Genomic DNA, 20993 nt, shown 5'->3' on the forward strand with positions numbered 1-20993 from the left:
CTCTCTCTCTCTTTCTTTCTTTCTTTCCTTCTTTCTGTCTTTTTTGAGACTGAGTCTTGCTCTGTCCCCCAGGCTGGAGTGCAGTGGCGCAATCTGGACTTACTGCAAGCTCTGCCTCTCAGGTTCATGCCGCTCTCCTGTCTCAACCTCCCAAGTAGCTGGGACTACAGGCACCCACCACCACTCCTGGCCAATTTTTAATATTTTTAGTAGAGACGGGTTTTCACCATGTTAGTCTGCATGGTCTTGATCTCCTGACCTCGTGATCTGCCCGCCTTGGCCTCCCAAAGTGCTGGGATTACAGGTGTGAGCTACCACGCCCGCCTATACAGTTAATCTTTCTCCCCAAGGAGACCTCCAGCCTTATACCAGGGTAACTGTGTTGGGGAAAGGGAAATGATCAGACATTTTGGGGACGACTGGACACTGGCTCTAAGATGACATTGATTCCAGGGGACCCAAAATGTCATTGTGGTCTTCCAGTTAAGTAGGTCCTTATGGAGGTCAGGTAATTAATGGAGTTTTAGCTCAGGTCTGACTTATGGTGGGTCCAGTGGGTCCCCGGACTCATCCTGTGGTCATTTTCCCAGTGCCAGAATGCAGAATTGGCACAGACATACTTAGCAGCTGGCAGAACCCCTACACTGGCTCTCTGACTGGTGGAGTGAGGGCTATTATAGTGGAGAAGGCCAAATGGAAGCCATTAGAGCTGCGTCTACCTAGAAAAATAGTAAATCAAAAACAATATTGCATCCTTGGAGGGATTGTGGAGATTAGTGCCACCATCAAGGACTTGAAAGACTCAGGGGTGGTGATTCCCACCACATTCCTCTTCAACTCTCCCATTCGGCCTGTGCAGAAGACAGATGCATCTTGTAAAATGACAGTGGATTATTGTAAGCTTAAGCAAGTGGTGACTCCAACTGCAGCTGCTGTACCAGATGTGGTTTCATTGCTTGAGCAAATTAACTCATCTCCTGGTACCTGGTGTGCAGCCAATGACTTGGCAAATGCCTTTTTCTCCATTCCTGTCCATAAGGTCCACCAGAAGCAACTTGCCTTCAACTGGCAAGGCCAGCGATATACCTTTACTGCCCTACCTCAGGGGCCTATCAGCTCTCCGGCTTTATGTCATCATCTTATTCAGAGAGACCTTGATCACTTTTCGCTTCCACAAGATAGCACACTGGTCCCTTACGTTGATGACATTATGGTGACTGGATTAAGTGAGCAAGAAGTAGCAAACACACTGGACTTACTGGTGAGACATTTGTGTGTCAGACGATGGGAAATAAATCTGACTAAAATTCAGGGACCTTATACCTCAGTGAAATTTCTAGGGGTCTAGTGGTTTGCGGCCTGTCAAGATATTCCTAAGGTGAAGGATAAGTTACTGCATTTGGACCCTCTTACAACCAAGAAAGAAGCATAATGCCTAGTGGGCCTATTTGGATTTTGGAGGCAATACATTCCTCATTTGGGTGTGTTACTATGGCACATTTATCAAGTGATCTGAAAGGCTGCCAGTTTTGAGTGCGGTCCAGAACAGGAGAAGGCTCTGCAACAGGTCCAGGCTGCTGTGCAAGCCGCTCTGCCACTCGGGCCATATGACCCAGCAGATCCGATGATGCTTGAGGTGTCAGTGGCAGAGAGGGATGCTGTTTGGAGCCTCTGGCAGGCCCCCATAGGTGAATCACAGCAGAGGCCTCTAGGATTTGGGGGCAAAGTCCTGCCATCTTCTGCAGATGTCTATTCTCCTTTTGAGAGACAGCTCTTGGCCTGTTACTGGGCTTTGGTGGAAACTGAACGTTTGACTATGGGTCATCAAGTCACCATGCGGCCTGAACTGCCCATCATGGACTGGGTGCTTTCAGACCCATCTAGCCATAAAATGGGTCATGCACAGTGGCATTCCATCATCACATGGAAGTGGTATATACATGATCGGGCTCCAGCAGGTCCTGAGGGCATAAGTAAGTTTTACATGAGGAAGTAGCTCAAATGCCCATGGTCTCCATTCCTGCCATCTGCCTCCTCTCCCCCAGCCTGCGCCAATGGCCTCATGAGGAGTTCCCTATGATCATTTGCCATGGTTTGCCACAGTTACTACGGGACTGAACGAAGGAGGATGAACATAGAAATGAAAACAAGAAACAAAAGAAACTATTTTAAAGGAAGGGGCCAGGGAAGAAGAGGACACGCAGCTTCTAGAGAGCAAGGGCAGCCATGGTGAACTTCTGTAGCCCTTCATATTTATTGAGTAGAAAGAGCAGGGAGCAGGAGGTAACGACTGGTCAGCTGCTTCATTGATCACAGGTTCACATGATTGCTAACAGGTTTCAGATTTGCCTAATCACAAGGAACACTTGTGCCTGGGTCGTGACTGCCCTCAGCATTCCTTCTGGGCGGCGTATGCAGTTTGTCAGTTTGCCAACAACCTGCTTTTATGAGACCAGTTTGCTGTTTACTCATCTAGCCTCCAGTGGTATACCGAGTTGATCATGACCCTCACTTTTTGGGCCTGCAATAACCATTTGACAGAGGAAGAGAAGACCAGGACCTGGGTCACAGATGGTTCTGCACAATATGCAGGCGCCACCCAAAAGTGGACAGCTGCTGCACTATAGCCCCTTTCTAGGATGTCCCTGAAGGACAGCGGTGGAGGGAAATCTTCCCAGTGGGCAGAACTCCGAGCCGTGCACCTGGCTGTGCACTTGGCATGGAAGGAGAAATAGCCAGATGTGTGATTATGTGCTGATTCATGGGCTGTAGACAGTGGTTTGGCTGGATGGTCAGGGACTTGGAAGAAGCATGATTGGAAAATTGGTGACAAAGAAATTTGGGGAAGAGGTATGTGGATGGACCTCTCCGAGTGGTCAAAAATTGTGAAGATATTTGTGTCCCATGTGAGTGCTTACCAATGGGTGACCTCAGCAGAGGATTTTAATAATCAGGTGGATAGGATGACCTGTTTTGTGGACACCACTCAGCCTCTTTCCCCAGTCACCCCTGTCATCACCCAATGGGCCCATGAACAAAGCGGCCTTGGTGGCCGGGATGGAGGTTACGCATGGAGATTCAGCAACATAGACTTCCAGTCACCAAGGCTGACCTGTCTACAGCCACTGCTGAGTGCCCAATTTGGCAGCAGCACAGACTAACACTGAGCCCTCAATATGGCACTATTCTTTGAAGTGATCAACCTGGTGGCAGGTTGATGATATTGGACCTCTTCCATCATGGAAGGGGCAGAGGTTTGTCCTCACTGGAACAGACACTTATTCCTGATATGGGTTTGCCTGTCCTGCATGCAATGCTCCTGCCAAGACTACCATCTGTGGACTCACGGAATGCCTTATCCACCGTCATGGTATTCCACACAGCATTGCCTCTGACAAAGGCACTCACTTTACAGCTAAAGAAGTATGGCAGTGGGCTCATGCTCATGGAATTCACTGGTCTTACCATGTTCCCCATCGTCCTGAAGCAGCTGGATTGATAGAACGGTGGAATGGCCTTTTGAAGTCACAATTACAATGCCAACTAGGCGACAATACTTTGCAGGGCTGGGGCAAAGTTCTCCAGAAGGCTGTGTATGCGCTGCATCAACGTCCAATATATGGTCCTGTTTCTCCCATAGCCAGGATCCACGGGTCCAGAAATCAAGGGGGTGGAAGTGGAAGTGGAAGTGGCACCACTCACCATCACCCCTAGTGATTAAGTAGCAACATTTTTGCTTCCTTTTCTCATGACATTACGTTCTGCTGGCCTAGAGGTCTTAGTTCCAGAGGGAGGAACACTGCCACCAGGAGACACAACGGTTCCATTAAGCTAGAAGTTAAGATTGCCACCTGGACACTTTGGGATCCTCCTACCTTTAAGTCAACGGGCTAAGAAGGAGTTACGGTGTTGGCTGCGGTGATTGACCAAGACTATTGAGATGGAATCAGTCCCCTACTCCACAACAGAGGTAAGGAAGAGTATGCATAGAATACAAAAGATCCATTAGGGCGTCTGTCAATATTATCATGCCGTGTGATTAAGGTCAATGGGAAACTGCAACAGTCCAATCCAGGCAGGACTACAAATCACCAGACCCTTCAGGAATGAAGGTTTGGGTCACTCCACTAGGAAAATAAAACATGAACTGCTGAGGTGCTTGCTGAAGGCAAAGGAAAATGGCGGAAGGTAAAGGAGGAGCAAAGGCACATCTTACATGGTGGCAGGCAAAGAGAGTGTGTAGGGAACTGCCCTTCATAAAAACATCAGATCTTGTGAGACTTATTGACTGTCATGAGAACAGCACAGGAAAACCCCACCCCCATGATTCAATTACCTCCCAGCAGGTCCCTCCCACAACACATGGGGATTATGGGAGCTATTCATATTAATACAATTCGAGATGAGATTTGGGTGGGGACACGGCCAAACCATATCAGGCATCCTATGGGCAGGCCAGAAGTGTTGGTCACCCCTTCCACCCATGCCTTACTGGCCAGAACTCACTCATATAGCCTTACCTGATCAGGGGGGTGGTACTGGGAAATAAGGATGCACAAACAGGTGTGACCACAGGGCACAGTGTTTGCCATGCTCAGCTGACTTGTTTCTCTCCCACACACCAGGCCACTTAGAGATGCAAGACAAAGTAGCCCACCCCTGGTCCCCATCATCCCCTTGGAATCCCCTTGGAAAACCCGGGATCATTTTGAAAGATGCTCATGGACATCATCTCATTGGGGGCTCATCACAGTATCAAGGTAGAAGAGGAAGCTGAGATCAGTAAGATCACATGGTGGCTAAAGGTGGTGTGGCTAGTGAGGGACAGGTCCCTTGGCTGCAGAGCCACTGGTGGGCAGCAATGCACCATGGCAACGGGGTCTGGCAGAGATGGCAGTTTCCCTGGCCACAGTGTCCAGCAGCAGCATGGCTCTGTCTGTGGTCAGTCAGGGGTGCAGCTGTGACCTGAGACTGTAGGCTCCTTTGAAGGTGGTGGCCCTGCCCCTCGTGTGGAGCTCAGCTGTGCTGTGGGGCTGGGCTACGGTGTCCTCCTGTCTCAGGATGTGACTCTGCTTTCACTGCCCACCAGCTCTCCAGCCTTCCCCTTGGTTCTTGGAGACCTAATTTGCTTCCAATCAACCCCTTCCTACTCAGTGGCCAGCCTATTTCTCCATCTGCAACTAGCAACCCTGACTATAACTTCTGGGGAGACTTCTAGCTATAACTTCTGAAGCACAGAGCAGGGCAGGGGCTTGCCCAGGGTCACAGGGCTCTCGGTCAGTCTGGGAGTGGCAGCCAGGCCACCTCCTCCTCCTGCAGGAAGCTTTCCCCACCTTTCCACAGCCCTGGAGCTGCATGGAGCAGAGAAGGGAGTTGTCTGCCCTCCGGCATCCTGTGTGTTCCAGGCTGTGTGGGAGCAGGTGCAACTGCCAGGCATGGCAGGAGCCTGGGCCCAGGCCAGCACTCAGGAATGCAGCGGGGCCCTGCCCCTCCCTGCAGGGATGAGCAAGTGCCAGGCGCCCAGGGCAGCGGATGTGTCTGTGGCTACAGCCCCAGCCGCCCCCGCCTCCGCACCGGCTGTCCTGCGCCAGCCCCTTGGGGGCCTGGGATGTGTGGGGAGCATGAATGGGGCTCTGTGGCCCAGCAACTGTTCTGCGGAAGGCGGCTGGTGGCTGCACAGGTGACTGCAGGGGTGGGTGGGGGATGCAAAGATCTGCTTCCTGGGCCTGGTGTCCCCTGCCTTGCGTGAGGCCCTGACAAGATATCACTGAAGTATCAAAACCAACCCTTGTGGCCCACCCGAGACCTGCCTCTTGGATCACAGGGGCAGTGGGAAGGGGTGCCCAGGGCTCCCGATGCCTCTGAGCCTTGCTCTCAGGTCAGTCCATGTGGCTCAGTCCTGGCTGTAAGGCCTCACGCTGCCCTGATTCCATTTCCTCTTCAGTACAAGGCAGACAGAGCCCAGCCTAGGGTCTGGATGGGATGAAATGAAGATGCCTCCTCCCTAACAGGACACTGTCTACCCCTTCCCTCTTCTCCCCCGAGAACCGTCAGCCCGGTGAGGATGGGGTCTGGGGTAGGGAGTTTCGCTGCTTGTCCACGTGCTTATTTTCCGGGGCACCATCGCCCCTCCCCACTGCTGTTCCCGTATCTTCTGGGTGTCCCTGATCCCAGGGTGGTGGAGGCCGTCTCTCGAAAGGGGCTGACACCCAAGGGGCGGACCTGCCAGGTCCCCCAAAGCACATGACCTCTCTGCAGAAGAACCTGGATGTAACATCTAATGCCCAGGCCAGAGCTTGGGGACAGCTGGACTGGAGCCACAGGGTCAAGGAGGGGGGGTCCAGAAACGCAAACCACCCAGCTGGGAGGGCTGCTGGCAGGTCCTTTACGAAGCGGGCAGCTCCCCTACCCATTGGACCAGGCTGGCCTAACCAGGGCCTGCTCTTCTCTGGGGACGGGGGCAGAAGAGGTGGAGACTGGGGGCATCCAGGTGGCACTGTGGGTCCTGAACCCACCCACCTGCACTGGGGTCCCTGCATCCTTTTAATGGGAACAGAAATGTAGGAAGAGATGGAGGCTGCCAGGGCTCCCGGACCCCTACTGTCTGCCTGGGGAGGGGTCACCTCAGTGTGGGGGAAGCCTGGGACATGAGAGTGTCCTAGGCCTGGGCTGCCTGTGCCCAGTCTGTTGTGGGGGTGTCTGGTGACCCCCGGGGTGGTGGGAGGGGCACCACCCCAGTCTGGGAGGCGGGATTGGTTGAAGACCAACTTTAAAGTCGGCAGCAGCGCCCAGAGCGGGGCCACTTTCTGCTGGGTGGTTCTCTGCTTTTTGAAAAAGAAGCCCCCGCCGGACCCCCGCAGGCGCTGGTCTGGGCGTCCGAGCCCAGATGGTGCGCTCGCTCCGCCGCGGGACGGTGGGGCCAGGGGGGCCCGTGGGGGTGGGGGAGCCGCCCGCAGGAGAAGGGGCCCCGCCCGCGCCGGCCCTGGAGTCGCCGGTGTCGCCGCCCTGCCCGCGGGCCCGCCCTCCTGGCCCAGCCCAGGGCCCTGGGAGCTATTTTGAAAGTGACCCTGGGCTGGGGCGCCGGGGCGAGCGCGGCGGCGCGGAACCATGACAGAAGATGACCGAGGCGGCGCTGGTGGAGGGCCAGGTCAAGCTGCGGGACGGCAAGAAGGTCGGGGCGCGTCGGGGGCGCGGGGGGGCGCGGGCGCGGGCGGCGGCTCACGCTCCCCCCTGTCCCCGCAGTGGAAGAGTAGGTGGCTGGTGCTGCGCAAGCCGTCGCCCGTGGCAGGTGAGCGGGGCGGGCGGGGAACGGTGGGCGCGGGGGGCCTAGTGACCCGGGTTACCGAGGCCCCCGGCGGTAATGCTCGCTCGCCCGAAATCGCCGCCGCTCTCACGCCGCCGGGAACCCGGAGAGCCCCGCGCGGACCCGGACCCCACGGCGCCCCTGGGAACGCAGTGGGGGCCCGGACGGAAGAACCCTCTTTCCAGCAGGGCAGACTGAGGCCCGGAGGCTGCCTGGTGGCCCTGGAGGCGGAGGGGATGCAGGCCCTGAGCCCCCCAGCAGAGCAGCAAGGGGCACCCCAGAAGCAAAACCCCACGTGCCTGAGGGTTGAGCTGTGCTTGTGGAAACGCTCAGAGCAGGGTCCCGGAACCCAGCCTCCAGGGGTGCTGTGTGGGTGGGCGCTGACCCTGGGCCCCTCCCAGGCAGAGGAGAGGCTGGGCTGTGGTGGGGTAGGGGGCCGAGTGACTGCCATATTGCTGGGGGAACAGTCCTCTGGGAGGAGGCAGGGGTCCCCCGCAGTCTCCGCCCTGAGCCAGTACCCCAGCTTGGGGAGGGTCAACACGGAGCCCCCAGGTCTGGCAGCCCAGGCCGCCTGCAGCGCTGGGCCTGTGGGGAGGGCTGAGCCGGGCCTGCAGCTGCTCCAGAGGACAGGTGCGGTGGAGCCGGCCAGGCCCCGGTCTGGGTGGGATGCTCGGCCTGCGTGCACCGGGGGGCTGTATGCCATAGGCCTGCCAGAGCGTCATCCAGGATGGGAGTCTGTGGCTCCCAGGGAAGGTGTGGAGCAGGGTTCCCTCCTGGGTCCCCTCTGCAGGGCCTCAGGTGGTCCTGGAGGAAGGCATTTCCTGCCTGCCTCCACCTCCCCTCGCAGGGCCTGGGCTGCACACCAGTCACTTCACTCAGCCCTCCGTGCCCAGACCTCCTGCCTGGAGCTGTGGGGGCACCATCAGAGCCTGGAAGGGTGTCTTTGTCCTCCGGGGCTGCAGGGGACCTGGTATAGGAAGGGGTGGGGTCTGGGCAGAGTGAGAGGCGCTGCCAGGCTGGGGCGGACGACAGGCTTTGGTCAGCTGTGGCTGGGCCAGGGCTGTGGTGGGGCAGGTGGTGCTTGATGGGTGGATGGTGCTGGGCTGGAGCCGGTGCAGACCCTTCGGAGAGGCCACAGCCCAGGAAGGCACGCGGGACAGCAGCCCAAGAGGAGCATTGCGGGAGAGGTCTTTGTCCCTCTTGGGAGGCTTTTCTTTCTGGATCAGACAGTCCCAGGAGGCAGGGCCTGCCAGCCTCAAGAGGGTGTTCTCCCCAGGCCTGGTGAGTGCCTGAGTGGAGTGATGGGAGCTGGCAATGGGTCCCCCAGGTGGGACAATCTGTGAATCTGTAGGTGAACGTGGTGGCTCCCGAGCGTCTGCTGGGTCACCCCGTATCCCGCGCAGTTGAGATCTGCAGCCTCGTGGGACTGGCGTGGGAGGTGATGTGGGGTAGTGGAAGGTGCCCTGCCCCCTCTGGGTGGATGTTCATTCTAAGCCTTGCGGCCAGGTGTCCCTAGCACCCACCGACTCCCTGGCCTGGGACCCATTGCTTTGGACACCTGCTTTCTGTGTTGGTCACTCCAGCAGCCTGGGACTGAAACAGAAACCCTGTGGGGTGGCCCAGAGGTCAGTCAGATGAGGCGATGGGACAGAGTGGAGTTCGCACGCCCACCTCCCCACCTTGACCAGGCCAACCTGGCACCTCCTCTCTGCTCAGAGGCCCTGATGCCTCTTCCTCCTGGCCCCTCATGAGCCTCCCTGGGTGCCGCCCCCTTTGCCTTCACCCAGCTGCCTTCCCGCTCAGCGCTGGAGACCACCGCCCTCGTGGATGGGCCTGGCCTGGCGGGAGCAGGCCCCAGCCCTGAAGGAGCAGACAGCACTCTTAGTGTGAGGGAGAGAGAATGGGTCCTGTCTGCTTCCTTGTAAGACAGGCAGGGTTCTTTTTGTTACCAGCGGTGATTTCCTTCTGGGAAGGGCCCAGATGTGCACCTTTTCCACGGGCACCTTTCTCCTCCTCGTGTTTTTCTCAATCATAAGCACATCTTTCTCTTATGGCAAAGTTTAGTTAGCGAATGAAAGGGGAACACCTTTTATCAAAGGGCAGCTCAGCCACAGTGCTGGGCACGGCCAGTGGATGTCGGGCCGTCTGCCTCGGTGTGGGACTGTAGGGTGCCCTGCAGTGGGACCGCGTTCCTCGAGGTCTCCACCGCATCCTGACTGCAGGATGCGTGTGTGCGTCCCCTTCTGGGCAGGGCCCCGGGGGAGGAGGGTGGTCTGTGTCCAGTCGTGGCCCAGGACTCTCTGCTGGTGACCCGGCATGCCAGCGCCTGGCCCAGCCCCTCTCTTCTTCCTCCCTGGCGCAGCGGCTGGGGGTGGCAAGGCAAGCGTTCTTGACATCCTGTGGAGGGTGTGGCCCCGGGTCAGACGCTTGGAGGGACCCGCTTCCCACAGGGGCTGTTCCTGGGGGCTTCATCCAGCTCAGAAAAGCTACCGGGAGGGCCCGAGTCCTGGGGCTGGCAGGGTCTTGCAGTCACCATGGAAGGGAGGCTGAGGCGCAGAAACCCGAGGAATCTGGCCCAAGACACGGACTGCTGGGCGGAGCCCAGTTCCCCCCAAACAGCCCAAACCTTGTCCCCCGCAGCTGGCTGGAAGTTCCGCACCTGCCCCCAGGCTGACCACTGGGTGCTTGCTTAGTCTCCCCCATCACTGCTCTTGGTTCTAATGCTGAGTTCTCGGAGGGCAGGGTCCCCTTTTCCATGTCGCCCTCAAAGGCAGCCTGGTGGGACTGAGCCCGTCCTGCAGGAGGGACCCCACGGAGACAGCGCAGGAGCCAGGAGCCCCTTGGCAGGTGCCCCATAGGCCCCAGAGCTGCCCCACGGCTGTGCTGTGCTGGGGCCCTGCCACCCACAGTGGGCAGCACTGCTAACGAGGGGCCGGGGGTGGAAACTGGGTCGGCCCTTCCTGAGCAGAAGGCGGTGGATTTCCTGTGCCTCTGCCTCCTTCCCCAAGGGACTGGGGCTGACATCCCAGCTCCGGGCTGAAGACTGGGCGTGGGTGGTGGCCAGTCATCCTCTCCCCGTAGAAACATCAGGAACAGGGCGAGTTTCTCGCAGCCCCCGCCTCAGGACAGGGAATCAGAGAGCCGGGGTTCAGCTCGCAGCTCCACATGTGGGAACGGTGACTTGGGACGGCTGCTTCCCTGCCTGCATCCTCGGCCACTCACAGGGCTCTTGAGGGCAATGGAGAGGTGGGCGTGAGGGCCTGGGCCTGGCATCCGGAGCCTCGTCCTGGGCTGCCCCTGGTGATGTCTGGGGGGCCCACCTGCACCACACCTCCAACACCTGTGCCAGGCAGGGACACCCTCATGTTTCCTTCCTGAACCAGATTGTGAATGGGGCCGGGGCTAGACACTGGATCTTGGTCCCTTGTGTCCTGGCTGTAGCCTGGTCTGAGGAGGCACCAGCAGGCCGGCCTGGTTGATGGCCGCCCCCCTCGCCCCTGCCCAGCTTCTGGGCACGGCTCCAGGCTGCTGCACCCCCAGCAGGGTCCCCTCAGGCTGCTACCACCTGCATTGCTAAGGGCATGGCCTCAAGGTCACTGTGACTTCCAAGGGCTGTCCCACAGCCGCTTCTGCGGACTCCCATCGTGTTCAGTGTGGGCGGGGACTCCCACACTATGTCCCTGGCCCGCAGGCGCCCCTGCCTTCCCTGGGCCACCACGCCTGCTCGCTCCATCTTCTCTGTGGCTTCTCCCCCTCCTCCTTCTCCCCTCCCGCCCTCCCCGGCTCTCCGCCCTGGCTGCAAGGCCTTCCGTGTGCTCATGACTCCACGGTTATTTTTACATCTCCAGACGCCTGCGTCCAACTGCCTGTGTGCATCGCCGTCCGGCGTCTGGTGGGCTTCTCAGCCCCACGTGTCCAGGAAAGACCCCCAACCCCAGCCCCCACCCAGAAGGGTCCCCAGGCATCCCTCCCCCACCCAAGTCCCTGGGCTCATCCTGGATGTCTCATTCCTCTGTGGCTGTGGAGGTGAATGCAGGAGGAGCGTGTGTGCATGTGCGTGTGTGTGTGTGAGGATGCATGTGTGCACCTGTACACACTGTGGGAGCATGTGCACGTGTGAGCAAGTGTGAGCATTTGGGTGTGTAAGAGTGTATGTGTGAGTGTGCGCTTGTGTGGCTGTCTTAGCTCAGGCGGCTCTTAGCGAATGCCACAGCCTAGGCGGCTCAGACAGTCATTACTCACAGTTCTGGGGGCTGGAGGCCCAAGATCAAGGCAGCCTGGGTGTCTGGTGAGGACCGTGTCCTGGGTGTCTGGTGAGGACCGTGTCCTGCTACATAGATGGTGCTTTCTCTGTCCTTACATGGTGTAGGGGGAGGAAGCGCCCTGGGGTCTGCTCATCAGGCACTGGTCCCATTCTTGAGGCTCCACCCTGAGTACCTCATCACCTCCCAAACGCCCCACCACCTAACCCATCGCCTTGGGGGTGAAGATTTCAACACCGGAATTTCAGATTCAGACCCCAGCAGTGAGTGCATGAGTGCACGTTTGTGTGTGTGTGCACAAGAATGAGTGCAAGTACATGTCTGTGCCCACGTGTGTGTGCACGTGCATGTGAATACCTGTGTGTGGGAGTGTGTCTATGTGTGCACGTGTGCACATGTGTGTGAATACCTGTGTGTATGTGCGAGTGTGTGTGAGCTCAAATGCCTGTGTGCATGTGTCTGTGTGTGCAACTGTGTGCAGGTGTCTGCATGGGTGTGCATCAGTGTGTGCACCTGTGTGTGAATGGACGTGTATGAGTGTGTGCGTGTGTGCATGTATGAGTGTGCCTGTGTGTGCATGAGTGTGTGTGCCTGAGTGTTCGTGTATGAGTGTGAGTGTGCCTGTGTATGTGTGTGCTTGTCTGTGAGTATGTGTGTATGTGTGTGTGCCTGTGTGTATGTGTGTGTATAAATGTGCCTGTGTGCATGTATGTGTGCCTGTGTGTGTTCGTGTATGAGTGTGCATTTGCCTGTGTGTGCATGTATGAGTGTGCGTTTGCCTGTGTGTATGTGTGTGTATGAGTGTGTGTGCATGCCTGTGTGTGCGTGTGTGTGTGCATGTGAGTGTACATGTGCCTGTGTATGTGTGCATGTATGTATGTGTGCATGTATGTGTGTGCCTGTGCATATGCATGTATGAGTGTGTGCATTTCTGTGTGTGTGCATGTATGAGTGTGTGTGCATGTCTGAGTGTGCATGTAGGAGTGTATGTGTGTGCATGTCTGTGTATGAGTTTGAGTGCCTGTGCATGAGTGTACGTGTATGACTGTGCCTGTGTGTGTGCATGTATGTGCGTGCCTGTGTGTGAGTGTGCGTGTATGAGTGTGTGTGCCTGTGTGTGCTTGTGTGTATGAGTGTGCGTGTATGAGTGTGTGTGCGTGTCTGTGTGTGTGTGAGTGTGCGTGTATGAGTGTGTGTGCGTGTCTGTGTGTATCAGTGTNTGTGTGTGTGAGTGTGCGTGTATGAGTGTGTGTGCGTGTCTGTGTGTATCAGTGTGTGTGTGTGAGTGTGCATGTGTGCCTGCTTGCTCCACGTTGGTCTCTGTGCCTTGGTTGGCCTCTCTTGGTGTCTCCTCTTTGTCTTCTTTCACCATCATGACCCGGTGCCCTCCACCCAGCCCAGTGCTGCCTGCCAGAGCCCCGGGAACCCTCCAAGTCCTGCAAAAGCCTTCCCTGGCTAGGTTGCAGCCAATGCCCAAGAGTGCGGAGCAGCTGGAGGGTGGGTGGGCGGGGCTGACGGTGGTTCCTCAGCCGATGGATGAGAGACCCCCGGGTGCCCAGGCCTCCTGGGAGAGTGTGGCTGGGGCCCTCTGGGCCTGGCCCCTGGGGAGCTGGCCAGTGGCCATCTGCTCCTGAGTCCCTCAGCCCCGTGTCTCCCCAGCACACGTGCTGTGTCCCAGGGAGAGCCGCTGCGTCCTGGGGCTCTGGTGTCCCGGCCCTGACCTGGCTTGGTCTCAGCCCTGGGCCTGGAGCTGCCGTCTCTCTGGTGCCAGTTCCTGCAGCGTTTTGCCCCCGGCACTCATCTCGAGATGCGCTTTAAAAACAGGATCGATTTATCGTCCGTGATGAGGAGGGGGTGGCCTGAGCATGAGGGGGTGGGCGTCAGCTGCCGGAGAAGCTTCCACCAGGCAGGAGGGGCGAGTCGGCCCCCAGCTCTGACCTCCCTGCTTCTGTTCGTGTTTGAAAATGAAATCAGTGACTTGGGTGGTCATCAGTTTCCTGTGGCCAACAGAATAAAGCACCACAGCTGGGCCTTCGAACAACGTGAATTTGCCCTCTCAGTGCTGGGAGTCAGAGCTCTGCAGTCCAGGGGGCCGCAGGGCCACACTCCCTCTGAGCTTCCCAGAGAGGCTCCTTCCTGCCTCTCCCAGCTCCTGCTGGACACAGGCGTCCCTTGGCTGTGGCCTCAGCGCTCCAGTCCCTGCTTCCGTCCCCGTTCAGGTGACCTTCCCTGTGTCTGTTTCTCCTGTTCTGCCTTTTACAAGGACACTTGCTGCTGCACTCAGATAATCTAGGATCCTGAACTTGATTACGTATGCAGAGACCCTGTTCCCAAATAAGGACATACAGGTTCCGGGGTCGCGAGTGGACACATCTTGCTGGGGGCCACGCCTAGCCCCCTGCATGTAAGTGCTCCTAGATTCTCAGGCGTTCCCAAGGTACAGGGTGTGAGTCTGCTTTTGTAGACAGAGTCCAGAAAAAATCAGACAGGCTGAGGGGTGGCGTCCGTGAATCAGAAAAAGGTCTGAGGGTGGAGCATGGGTTCAGCACGTTCCCCACCACCAACCTGGCAGGTGCAGATGTCTAGGGTGGGGCCGGCTGGCTCGTGGAAGGTGTGAAAAGCCATCGTGGCAAATTCAATTCTCGGCCAGGAGTCGGCTCACTGTGGTCTCTGGGCCAAATCCTGCCAGAACCTGTTTTTGTAAATAAAGTTTTATTGGCTCACAGCCATTCCCACACGCATCATCTGTGGCTGCTTTCCAGCTAAGTATCGTAACGGAGACTTTAAGCCCGGTAAAGCCAAAAGGGTGATATGGGGCTCTTTCCAGGCAAGCTCCTGACCCCAGTCCTGACTGGATTATTGGGAATGTAACTTGTTGAACAAAGGAGGTGCAGGTTGGGGGCAATGGCAGGAACTGGTTGTCAACAGGTGCCAGAGCTGTCTGCCAGGGCGTGGCCAAGGTGCCACCATCACAGAGCAGAGCCACAGGGGAGGAAAGGTCTCTGCCTGGCTTCTGGGTGATCAGGCCACCAAAGCTCCAAGGAGGCTGAGGCCCTCGAGGTGGAAGGTGGCAGATGGCTGGCCAGTGTGTGCCCCTTGCTGGGTACTGAGGGTGAGCCATGGGTCACCTGGTCCCTCTGTGCATGGGCAGCCAGATTGCAGGGAAGCCGGCCCGGCCTTACAGCTGGTAATGCAGACAGACGTGTACCTGAATATGCAAGCATGTATTGAGCGCTTACTGCATGCAGGACTTCCACACCTTCCTGCAGATGGTCCTTATGGCATTGCTGCAGGTGGGGCTGCCACTGTCCCCAGGTCACAGATGAGAAAACTGAGGCCAAGAGCCCAAGGCCATGAGGCTGGAAGATCAGAGCAGGGATTTCCAGGGGCCTCACCCCTTAGGGGAAGGGTATGAAGGGGTGCTCTGTGTGGGCTGTGATTATCCTCAGCGGAAGTTTCTGCCACTCTCCACATGGGTGTGGCTGAGCTTTTTAAGGTCCCCTGAGGCAGAGGTGGCCCAGGCCCCTGCAGCCATCTCACAACACACTTCAACGGCAGAGGGTGGAGGATGTGGTGCGGTCACAGAGTCGGGGGCTGCGGGCCGTCCTCAGGCTCAGGCAGCCCTGGGGCCCCCGTCCCGCGCGGAGCCACCCCCATGTTCATGCTGTTCCCACACGCCGTCATTTCTTGGGTGCTCTGGTGATGCATTTGGGGGACACTGCTGTTATGGCAAATTCCAGTTATGCCGCCATGTTCGATTTCTCTCTCTGGGGCAGGCGTCCTGCTTCCTGCCTTGGAGTTTCCACAGGGGGGCAGGAGATTGTCTGGAAAGGGCAGGCGGAGTTCTGTGGGTGCAGGGATGAGTTCTGTGGGTGCAGGGATGACGGGGCTTCTTTCTCAAATCGGGAATGCCTAGCTTTTTTCTAGCTGTAAATGTTTCAGACACTGCGGACAGATCCTCCAATGGGAACTGAACGTGCTGTCGCTGCGCCCACACTGCGCCTTGCTTTTGTGAATTGGGTTTCCTGGCATGCAGCTGTGCCCATGGGTCCACAGACGGTCTGAGGTTGCTTTCACCAGCAAGGGTGGCGCTGCTGAGTAGTGGCTGCAGAGCCCGTGTGGCCCTGAAAGCTGCATGCTTGCTCTCTGGCCCCTTGCAGAGGAAGCTTGCTGACCGCTGGCCCCTGTGGTCACACAGGCCCCCCTGGCCCTGCGGGCTGCGGCCATGTGGCCCGGGGAGGTGGGCACGGCTGAAGAGGGAAGCTGAGCACCATGTCTGCTCTGGATTCCATTGCAAAAATGAGCGTCTGAGTCGAATTCATTTGGGATTTTGGTTGTCATGTGGCTTTGCGGGGCCTGTGTGAAGAGTGAGCACCTACTCTTCAGAGCTTCAGAGGACACGTCATTCTGCAATCCTCTTTGGGGACATTCTCTCCCATCCCCTCCTGCATGCTCACAGGGATTTGGGGTGTTTGCATGAGGCCCCAAAACCTACAGCCTCGCTGAAGCCGGGTGTCCTGGAGCCCAGCTGCCGGGGCCTAGGTGGGAGGAGGCCTGGTCGTCAAGCCTGGAGCACTGCCGGGAGGGCCGGGAGTCTTCCTGCGCTGTCTTCTGCTCTCTCGGGCAGACCTGCTGCCCCTGCCATTCACAGGAGTGTCCCCGGGCCAGGTGGTTCGCCCAAGGCCACACAGGGACTGTGCTGTGCTGGGTTTGAACTGCACCTGGCGGAGTGGACGGCACCCGCTAGTTGCTTGCGGTGACAGTGACGTTGGAAAATGGGAACGTGGGATGGGGACGGGGACCCGCGTTGCCCTGGAGGCTCCGGGAGGCAGAACGCAGGCAGGTCCCCAGCAGCCGAGGAAGAAACCAGGACTTGCTATGCTGGGCAGTGGCCGGGTGGATGGGGTGGGACCCACGGCCCACTGACCTCCCTGACTCCCTGGGGCTGAAGCTCAGCCACACCCTGGGAACTAAAGGAACCAGGAGGGGCAGTGGGTCTTGAGGCGGCAGGGAGCGGGCACAGGTGTGGCTGGCAGGGCGGCAGGGCAGGGGCAGGCTGGCAGAACCAGGGCAGGAGGCCACAGCCACCGGGCAGGCCCCATGCTGGGCCCCCAAACCCCTGACCACAGATACTGCAGGCCTCCGTGTGGCCCGGGGGGCTCCAGGGCCTGGGACAGGGCGAATCCACTGGCGAAGGTCCAGAACCCATTCATGGGAGCCAGCGTCGGGGGCCGGGCACAGACATGAATATTCTGGGCTCGTTTCTGCTCTTGCGGCCTGTGGGTCCTGCTGTGGGAGGGGATCGCCCCATTTTGTATGCCAGGAGTCGAAGCCTTGGCATGGCTGAGTGGCTGGCTTGAAGTCACGCCCCCAGTCCGGGTCTCTGCACTGTCACGGCCTCCTTGGGGACACCAAGGGCGCGGGCAGGCGGTGCTGGCTGGCGTCCCTGACAGCCGCGCTCCCTGCAGACTGCCTGCTGATGCTGGTCTACAAGGACAAGTCGGAGCGCTCCAAGGGCCTGCGGGAGCGCAGCAGCCTGACGCTAGAGGACATCTGCGGGCTGGAGCCCGGCCTGCCCTACGAAGGCCTGGCCCACACGCTGGCCATCGTCTGCCTGTCCCAGGCTGTCATGCTGGGCTTCGACAGCCACGAGGCCATGTGTGCGTGGGACGCCCGGATCCGCTATGCGCTAGGCGAGGGTGAGTGACTGGGGTCAGGTCCGGGCAGAGGGCTCCCTGCTTAGGTGTGCCAGGGCCCCTCACCAACGTGGGCTGCAGAGGCGGGAGCAGCTCCAGGGAACCGTGCAGGAAGATGGGACATTCATGGGTGCCTTACAGTGGACTGAGCTCCAGCCTGGGGGTGCCCAAGAGGGTTTGGGAGGCGGAGTCTGCTGAGCTATGGTGTCTTTGGAGCTCCCTAGCCTGACCATTAGTTACAACTGGAGTCTTTAACTCAAGCTGGTGGCCTTTGGAGGCATGTGGCCTCCCAAAGCCCCGCCCTTTGCTTCCCACACTGGACAGTGGAGCCCAGAGCCTGGGTAGGAAGGAGAGCCCCAGGCTGGGTGGTCCCACCCTAGCTTCCCCCACACAGGATGGGAGGGAGGGGAGGGAACAGAGGGAGGGAGAGAGAGGGAAAGGGAGGGCTCCCCTGCGGAGCTGGCCCTGGAAGAGGTGGAACCTCAGTCCCAGCCCTACAGGGGCTTCGAATGGGTGCCTGGGGGCCACTGGGGGCTGAGCTGCCCTGGGGCTCTGAGCAGAGGTGGGTGGTGATGGGGCCTGGGCACTCAGCGGCAGAGCAAGCATAATCCTGCGTCTCCTAGGAAACCAAATCAGTGCCACAAAACCCGTAACGAGCAAAACAGTAGAATGTCAACCGAGTCGAGTCCTGGTCCTACACTGGCACCCACCCAATAATCCCACCAGCTCTAGCTGCCCTCGCTTTAAAAACTTGCTATTTTAGGCCGGGTGTGGTGGCTCACACCTGTAATTCCAGCACTTTGGGAGGCTGAGGTGGGCAGATCACCTGAGCCCAGGACGTAGAGACCACCCTGGACAAAGTGGTGAAACCTCGTCTCTACTAATAATTCAAAAATGATGGCCAGGCGTAGTGGCTCATGCCTGTAACCCTTGTGCTTTGGAAGGCTAAGGCGGGCAGATCTCCTGAGGTCAGGAGTTTGAGACCAGCCTGGCAAACATAGTGAAACCCTGTCTCTACTAAAAATACAAAAATTAGCCTGGTGGCAGGCACATGTAATCCCAGCTACTCAGGAGGCTGAGACAGGAGAAGCGCTTGAACCTGGGAGGTGGAGGTTGCAATGAGCTGAGATTGTGTCATTGCACTCCAGCCTGGGCAATAGAGTGAGACTTCATCTCAAAAAAAAAAAAAAAAAAGAAAGAAAAAAAGAGCCGGGAGGTGGAGGTTGCAGTGACCTGAGGTTGCACCACTGTCCTCCAGCCTGGGAGACAGAGTGAGACCCTGTGTTAGAAAAACAAACACGGCCGGGCGCGGTGGCTCACACCTGTGATCCCAGCACTTTGGGAGGTCAAGGTGGGAGGATCACGAGGTCAGGAGATCAAGACCATCCTGGCTAACATACTGAAACCCTGTCTCTACTAAAAAAAAAAAATACAAAAAAATTAGCCAGGTGTGGTGGTGGGCACCTGTAGTCCCAGCTACTCGGGAGGCTGAGGCAGGAGAATGGCGTGAACCCGGGAGGCAGAGCTTGCAGTGAGCCAAGATAGCGCCACTGCACTCCAGCCTGGGCGACAGAGCGAGACTCCACCTCAAAAAAAAAAAAAAAAAAAAAAATTAAAAATTAAAAAATAAAAACACGAAAAAACTTGCTATTTTGATTAGCATGGACTCTGCAAAACTTTACTTTTTAAAATATTGATTAAAATATCCTGGCCCTTGATGGCTGAGTTCTTTGGCCTTGGAGGTGAGTGTCCTGCTCCCCCAGTTTTGGCCCCAGGGCAGCAGCCCCTCCTGCTCCATTGAAGGGGAGAGAGGCTGGGGGCTTAGTGGGAAGAGGTGCGGTCAGCTCTGCGGAAGGGCGCAGGGGAAGGAGACATTAGGAGAGAAGAACTGCCAGAACTTTCAAGAAAGTTCTTCCGTTGGGGGTTCCCTCCAGCCTGGCTCAGCGGCATGGCTCTGCTTCCTTCATCCGCTGGGGCAGGGCCATAGCACAGAGGCCACTGGGCACTGCCCAGGCAGCGTAATCTTGATAGAACATGGCCTGACAAGGATGCACCCAAGGCCACAGCTTGGAGCAGGTGGAGGAGGCAGAGGAGTGGGAGGTGGGATGGAAACAGGGGTCCCTTTGGCTCCGGGGGCTGGAGATGGAGCAGGTGGGGCCCCTGGTGGGTAGGCTGCTGTCTGCCTGGGGTGCTGACCTGGGAAGAGGGGGAAGGCGGGGACAGCACTCAGGACCACTCTCCTCTCTGAGGCTTTCAGGGGCGGGGGCCTGGGCAGCGTCAGTGGACAGGACCATGGGAGTGCTCAGGGTTCGGGTGAACGGCCACCTGGATGGAGAGAGGGCCTGTGGTGTCCTGAGGCTCCTGTGGCCAGGCTGGGGCTTCGATGCAGACCCCAGACTCTCCACACCCTAACTGGAGGCTGGGAGTCCCTGAGCCTCGGTTTCCCCTTCTGTGACGGGGCCACGCAGCTGTGGAGGGAGCCTTTCTGGAGAGGAGGTGCTGGGGGCGGGAGCCCAGCCAGGGCACTCACCAGCCCTGTCCTCCCCAGCAGCTCTGTGGTGGGAGGGGAGGGAGGCGGAGGTCCGAGGTCAGGCCCCTCTGGGACTTGCTTGCGCCTGAACAAAGGTAGTTCCTGGGAGGATGGCGAGGAGACAAGTGCGGTCCCCTGGCCCCCCCGCCCGCTCGGGGCTGTGGGGAGAGCCATTTGCTCATCCTGCCGCCGCTGCCTCCCCGGCTGACACCTGGGTGGCTGCCCCTGCCCGCCCCAGCCTGGCCTCTGTCCCTGCTGCCTCCTCTCACGATGCCCTCTCGCCCCGCCCGTGATGCCCTCTCACCCCGCCCGCCCACAGTGCACAGGTTCCATGTGACAGTGGCTCCAGGCACCAAGTTGGAGAGCGGCCCGGCCACCCTGCACCTCTGCAATGACATCCTCGTCTTGGCCAGGGACATCCCCCCGGCTGTCACGGGGCAGTGGAAGCTATCCGACCTCCGGCGCTACGGGGCCGTGCCGAGCGGATTCATCTTTGAAGGCGGGACCAGGTGTGGGTACTGTAAGTACGGATGCATGGGCTCACTGAGCAGTGGAAGCACCCCCGTTTCCCCCGAGAACTGCTGGCTTTGGGCCGACTGACCCCACGTGCAGGCCGGCCTGCTGACATTTCCAGAACGCACCAGCAGGTGGATGGCGTCTCCCCACGCTCGATGTCCGAGGTCCTCTGCCTGCAGGAACCTCAGTGTGGAGTGCCAAGTATGGGGCCTCAGCTGCCTCTGCTCTTCCTCACTGCAGGGAGAGAGTATGGGGATGGGAGGAGGGGCCCGAGGCCACAGAGCCTCAGAGCCGCTCATATCCAGATTTCATGAAAAGGAAAAAACAAAGAACAAATGCATTTAGTGGCGGGGAGCCTGAGCTCGCGCATGAGCACCACGGAGACACATTCCTGGACCAAGAATTCCTGGTGGACACGCCAGCCGCCCCGCCTGTGGGTCGCCCAGAGCTGCCCTAATGTCCCCAGTGAGGTGGCCAGGCCGTGGGTGGGGATGGCCTGAGTCCTTTGGGCGTGTGAAGGCCTGAGAGCCGCCCTCAGCCAGGGGAGTGAGGGAAATGGGAGCAGGAAGGCACCAGAGAGTCTCCAGAGAGTCTGAGGGCTGCTGCAGGAGCGGGCTGTCCCAGCGACCCCCTCCACTTTCTCCCATGTTGGGTGCAGATGCGCCAGGCTGCCCTGTGGACCTGCA

The 20993-nt window shown here is 58.5% G+C and overlaps 1 protein-coding gene across 3 annotated transcripts in view; it reads left to right on the top strand.

Moving 5' to 3' along the window:
- Nucleotides 1–7047: 7047 nt before the first annotated feature.
- Nucleotides 7048–20993, top strand: part of DOK7 (docking protein 7) — a 37169-nt gene continuing 23223 nt past the window's right edge. Inside the window, exons 1-4 of one of the 3 annotated variants that reach the window (XM_025384749.1) lie at nt 7048–7171; nt 7243–7288; nt 17034–17264; nt 20111–20311. In XM_025384749.1, coding sequence (XP_025240534.1) covers nt 7118–7171; nt 7243–7288; nt 17034–17264; nt 20111–20311 — 532 coding nt within the window. In that variant the 5' untranslated portion in view covers nt 7048–7117. The remainder of the gene's footprint in view (nt 7172–7242; nt 7289–17033; nt 17265–20110; nt 20312–20993) is intronic. The other 2 variants (XM_025384751.1, XM_025384750.1) reach the window with 2 other exon arrangements.

The sequence above is a fragment of the Theropithecus gelada genome, chromosome 5 (genome assembly GCF_003255815.1).
Source record: "Theropithecus gelada isolate Dixy chromosome 5, Tgel_1.0, whole genome shotgun sequence".
Lineage (NCBI taxonomy): Eukaryota > Metazoa > Chordata > Mammalia > Primates > Cercopithecidae > Theropithecus > Theropithecus gelada.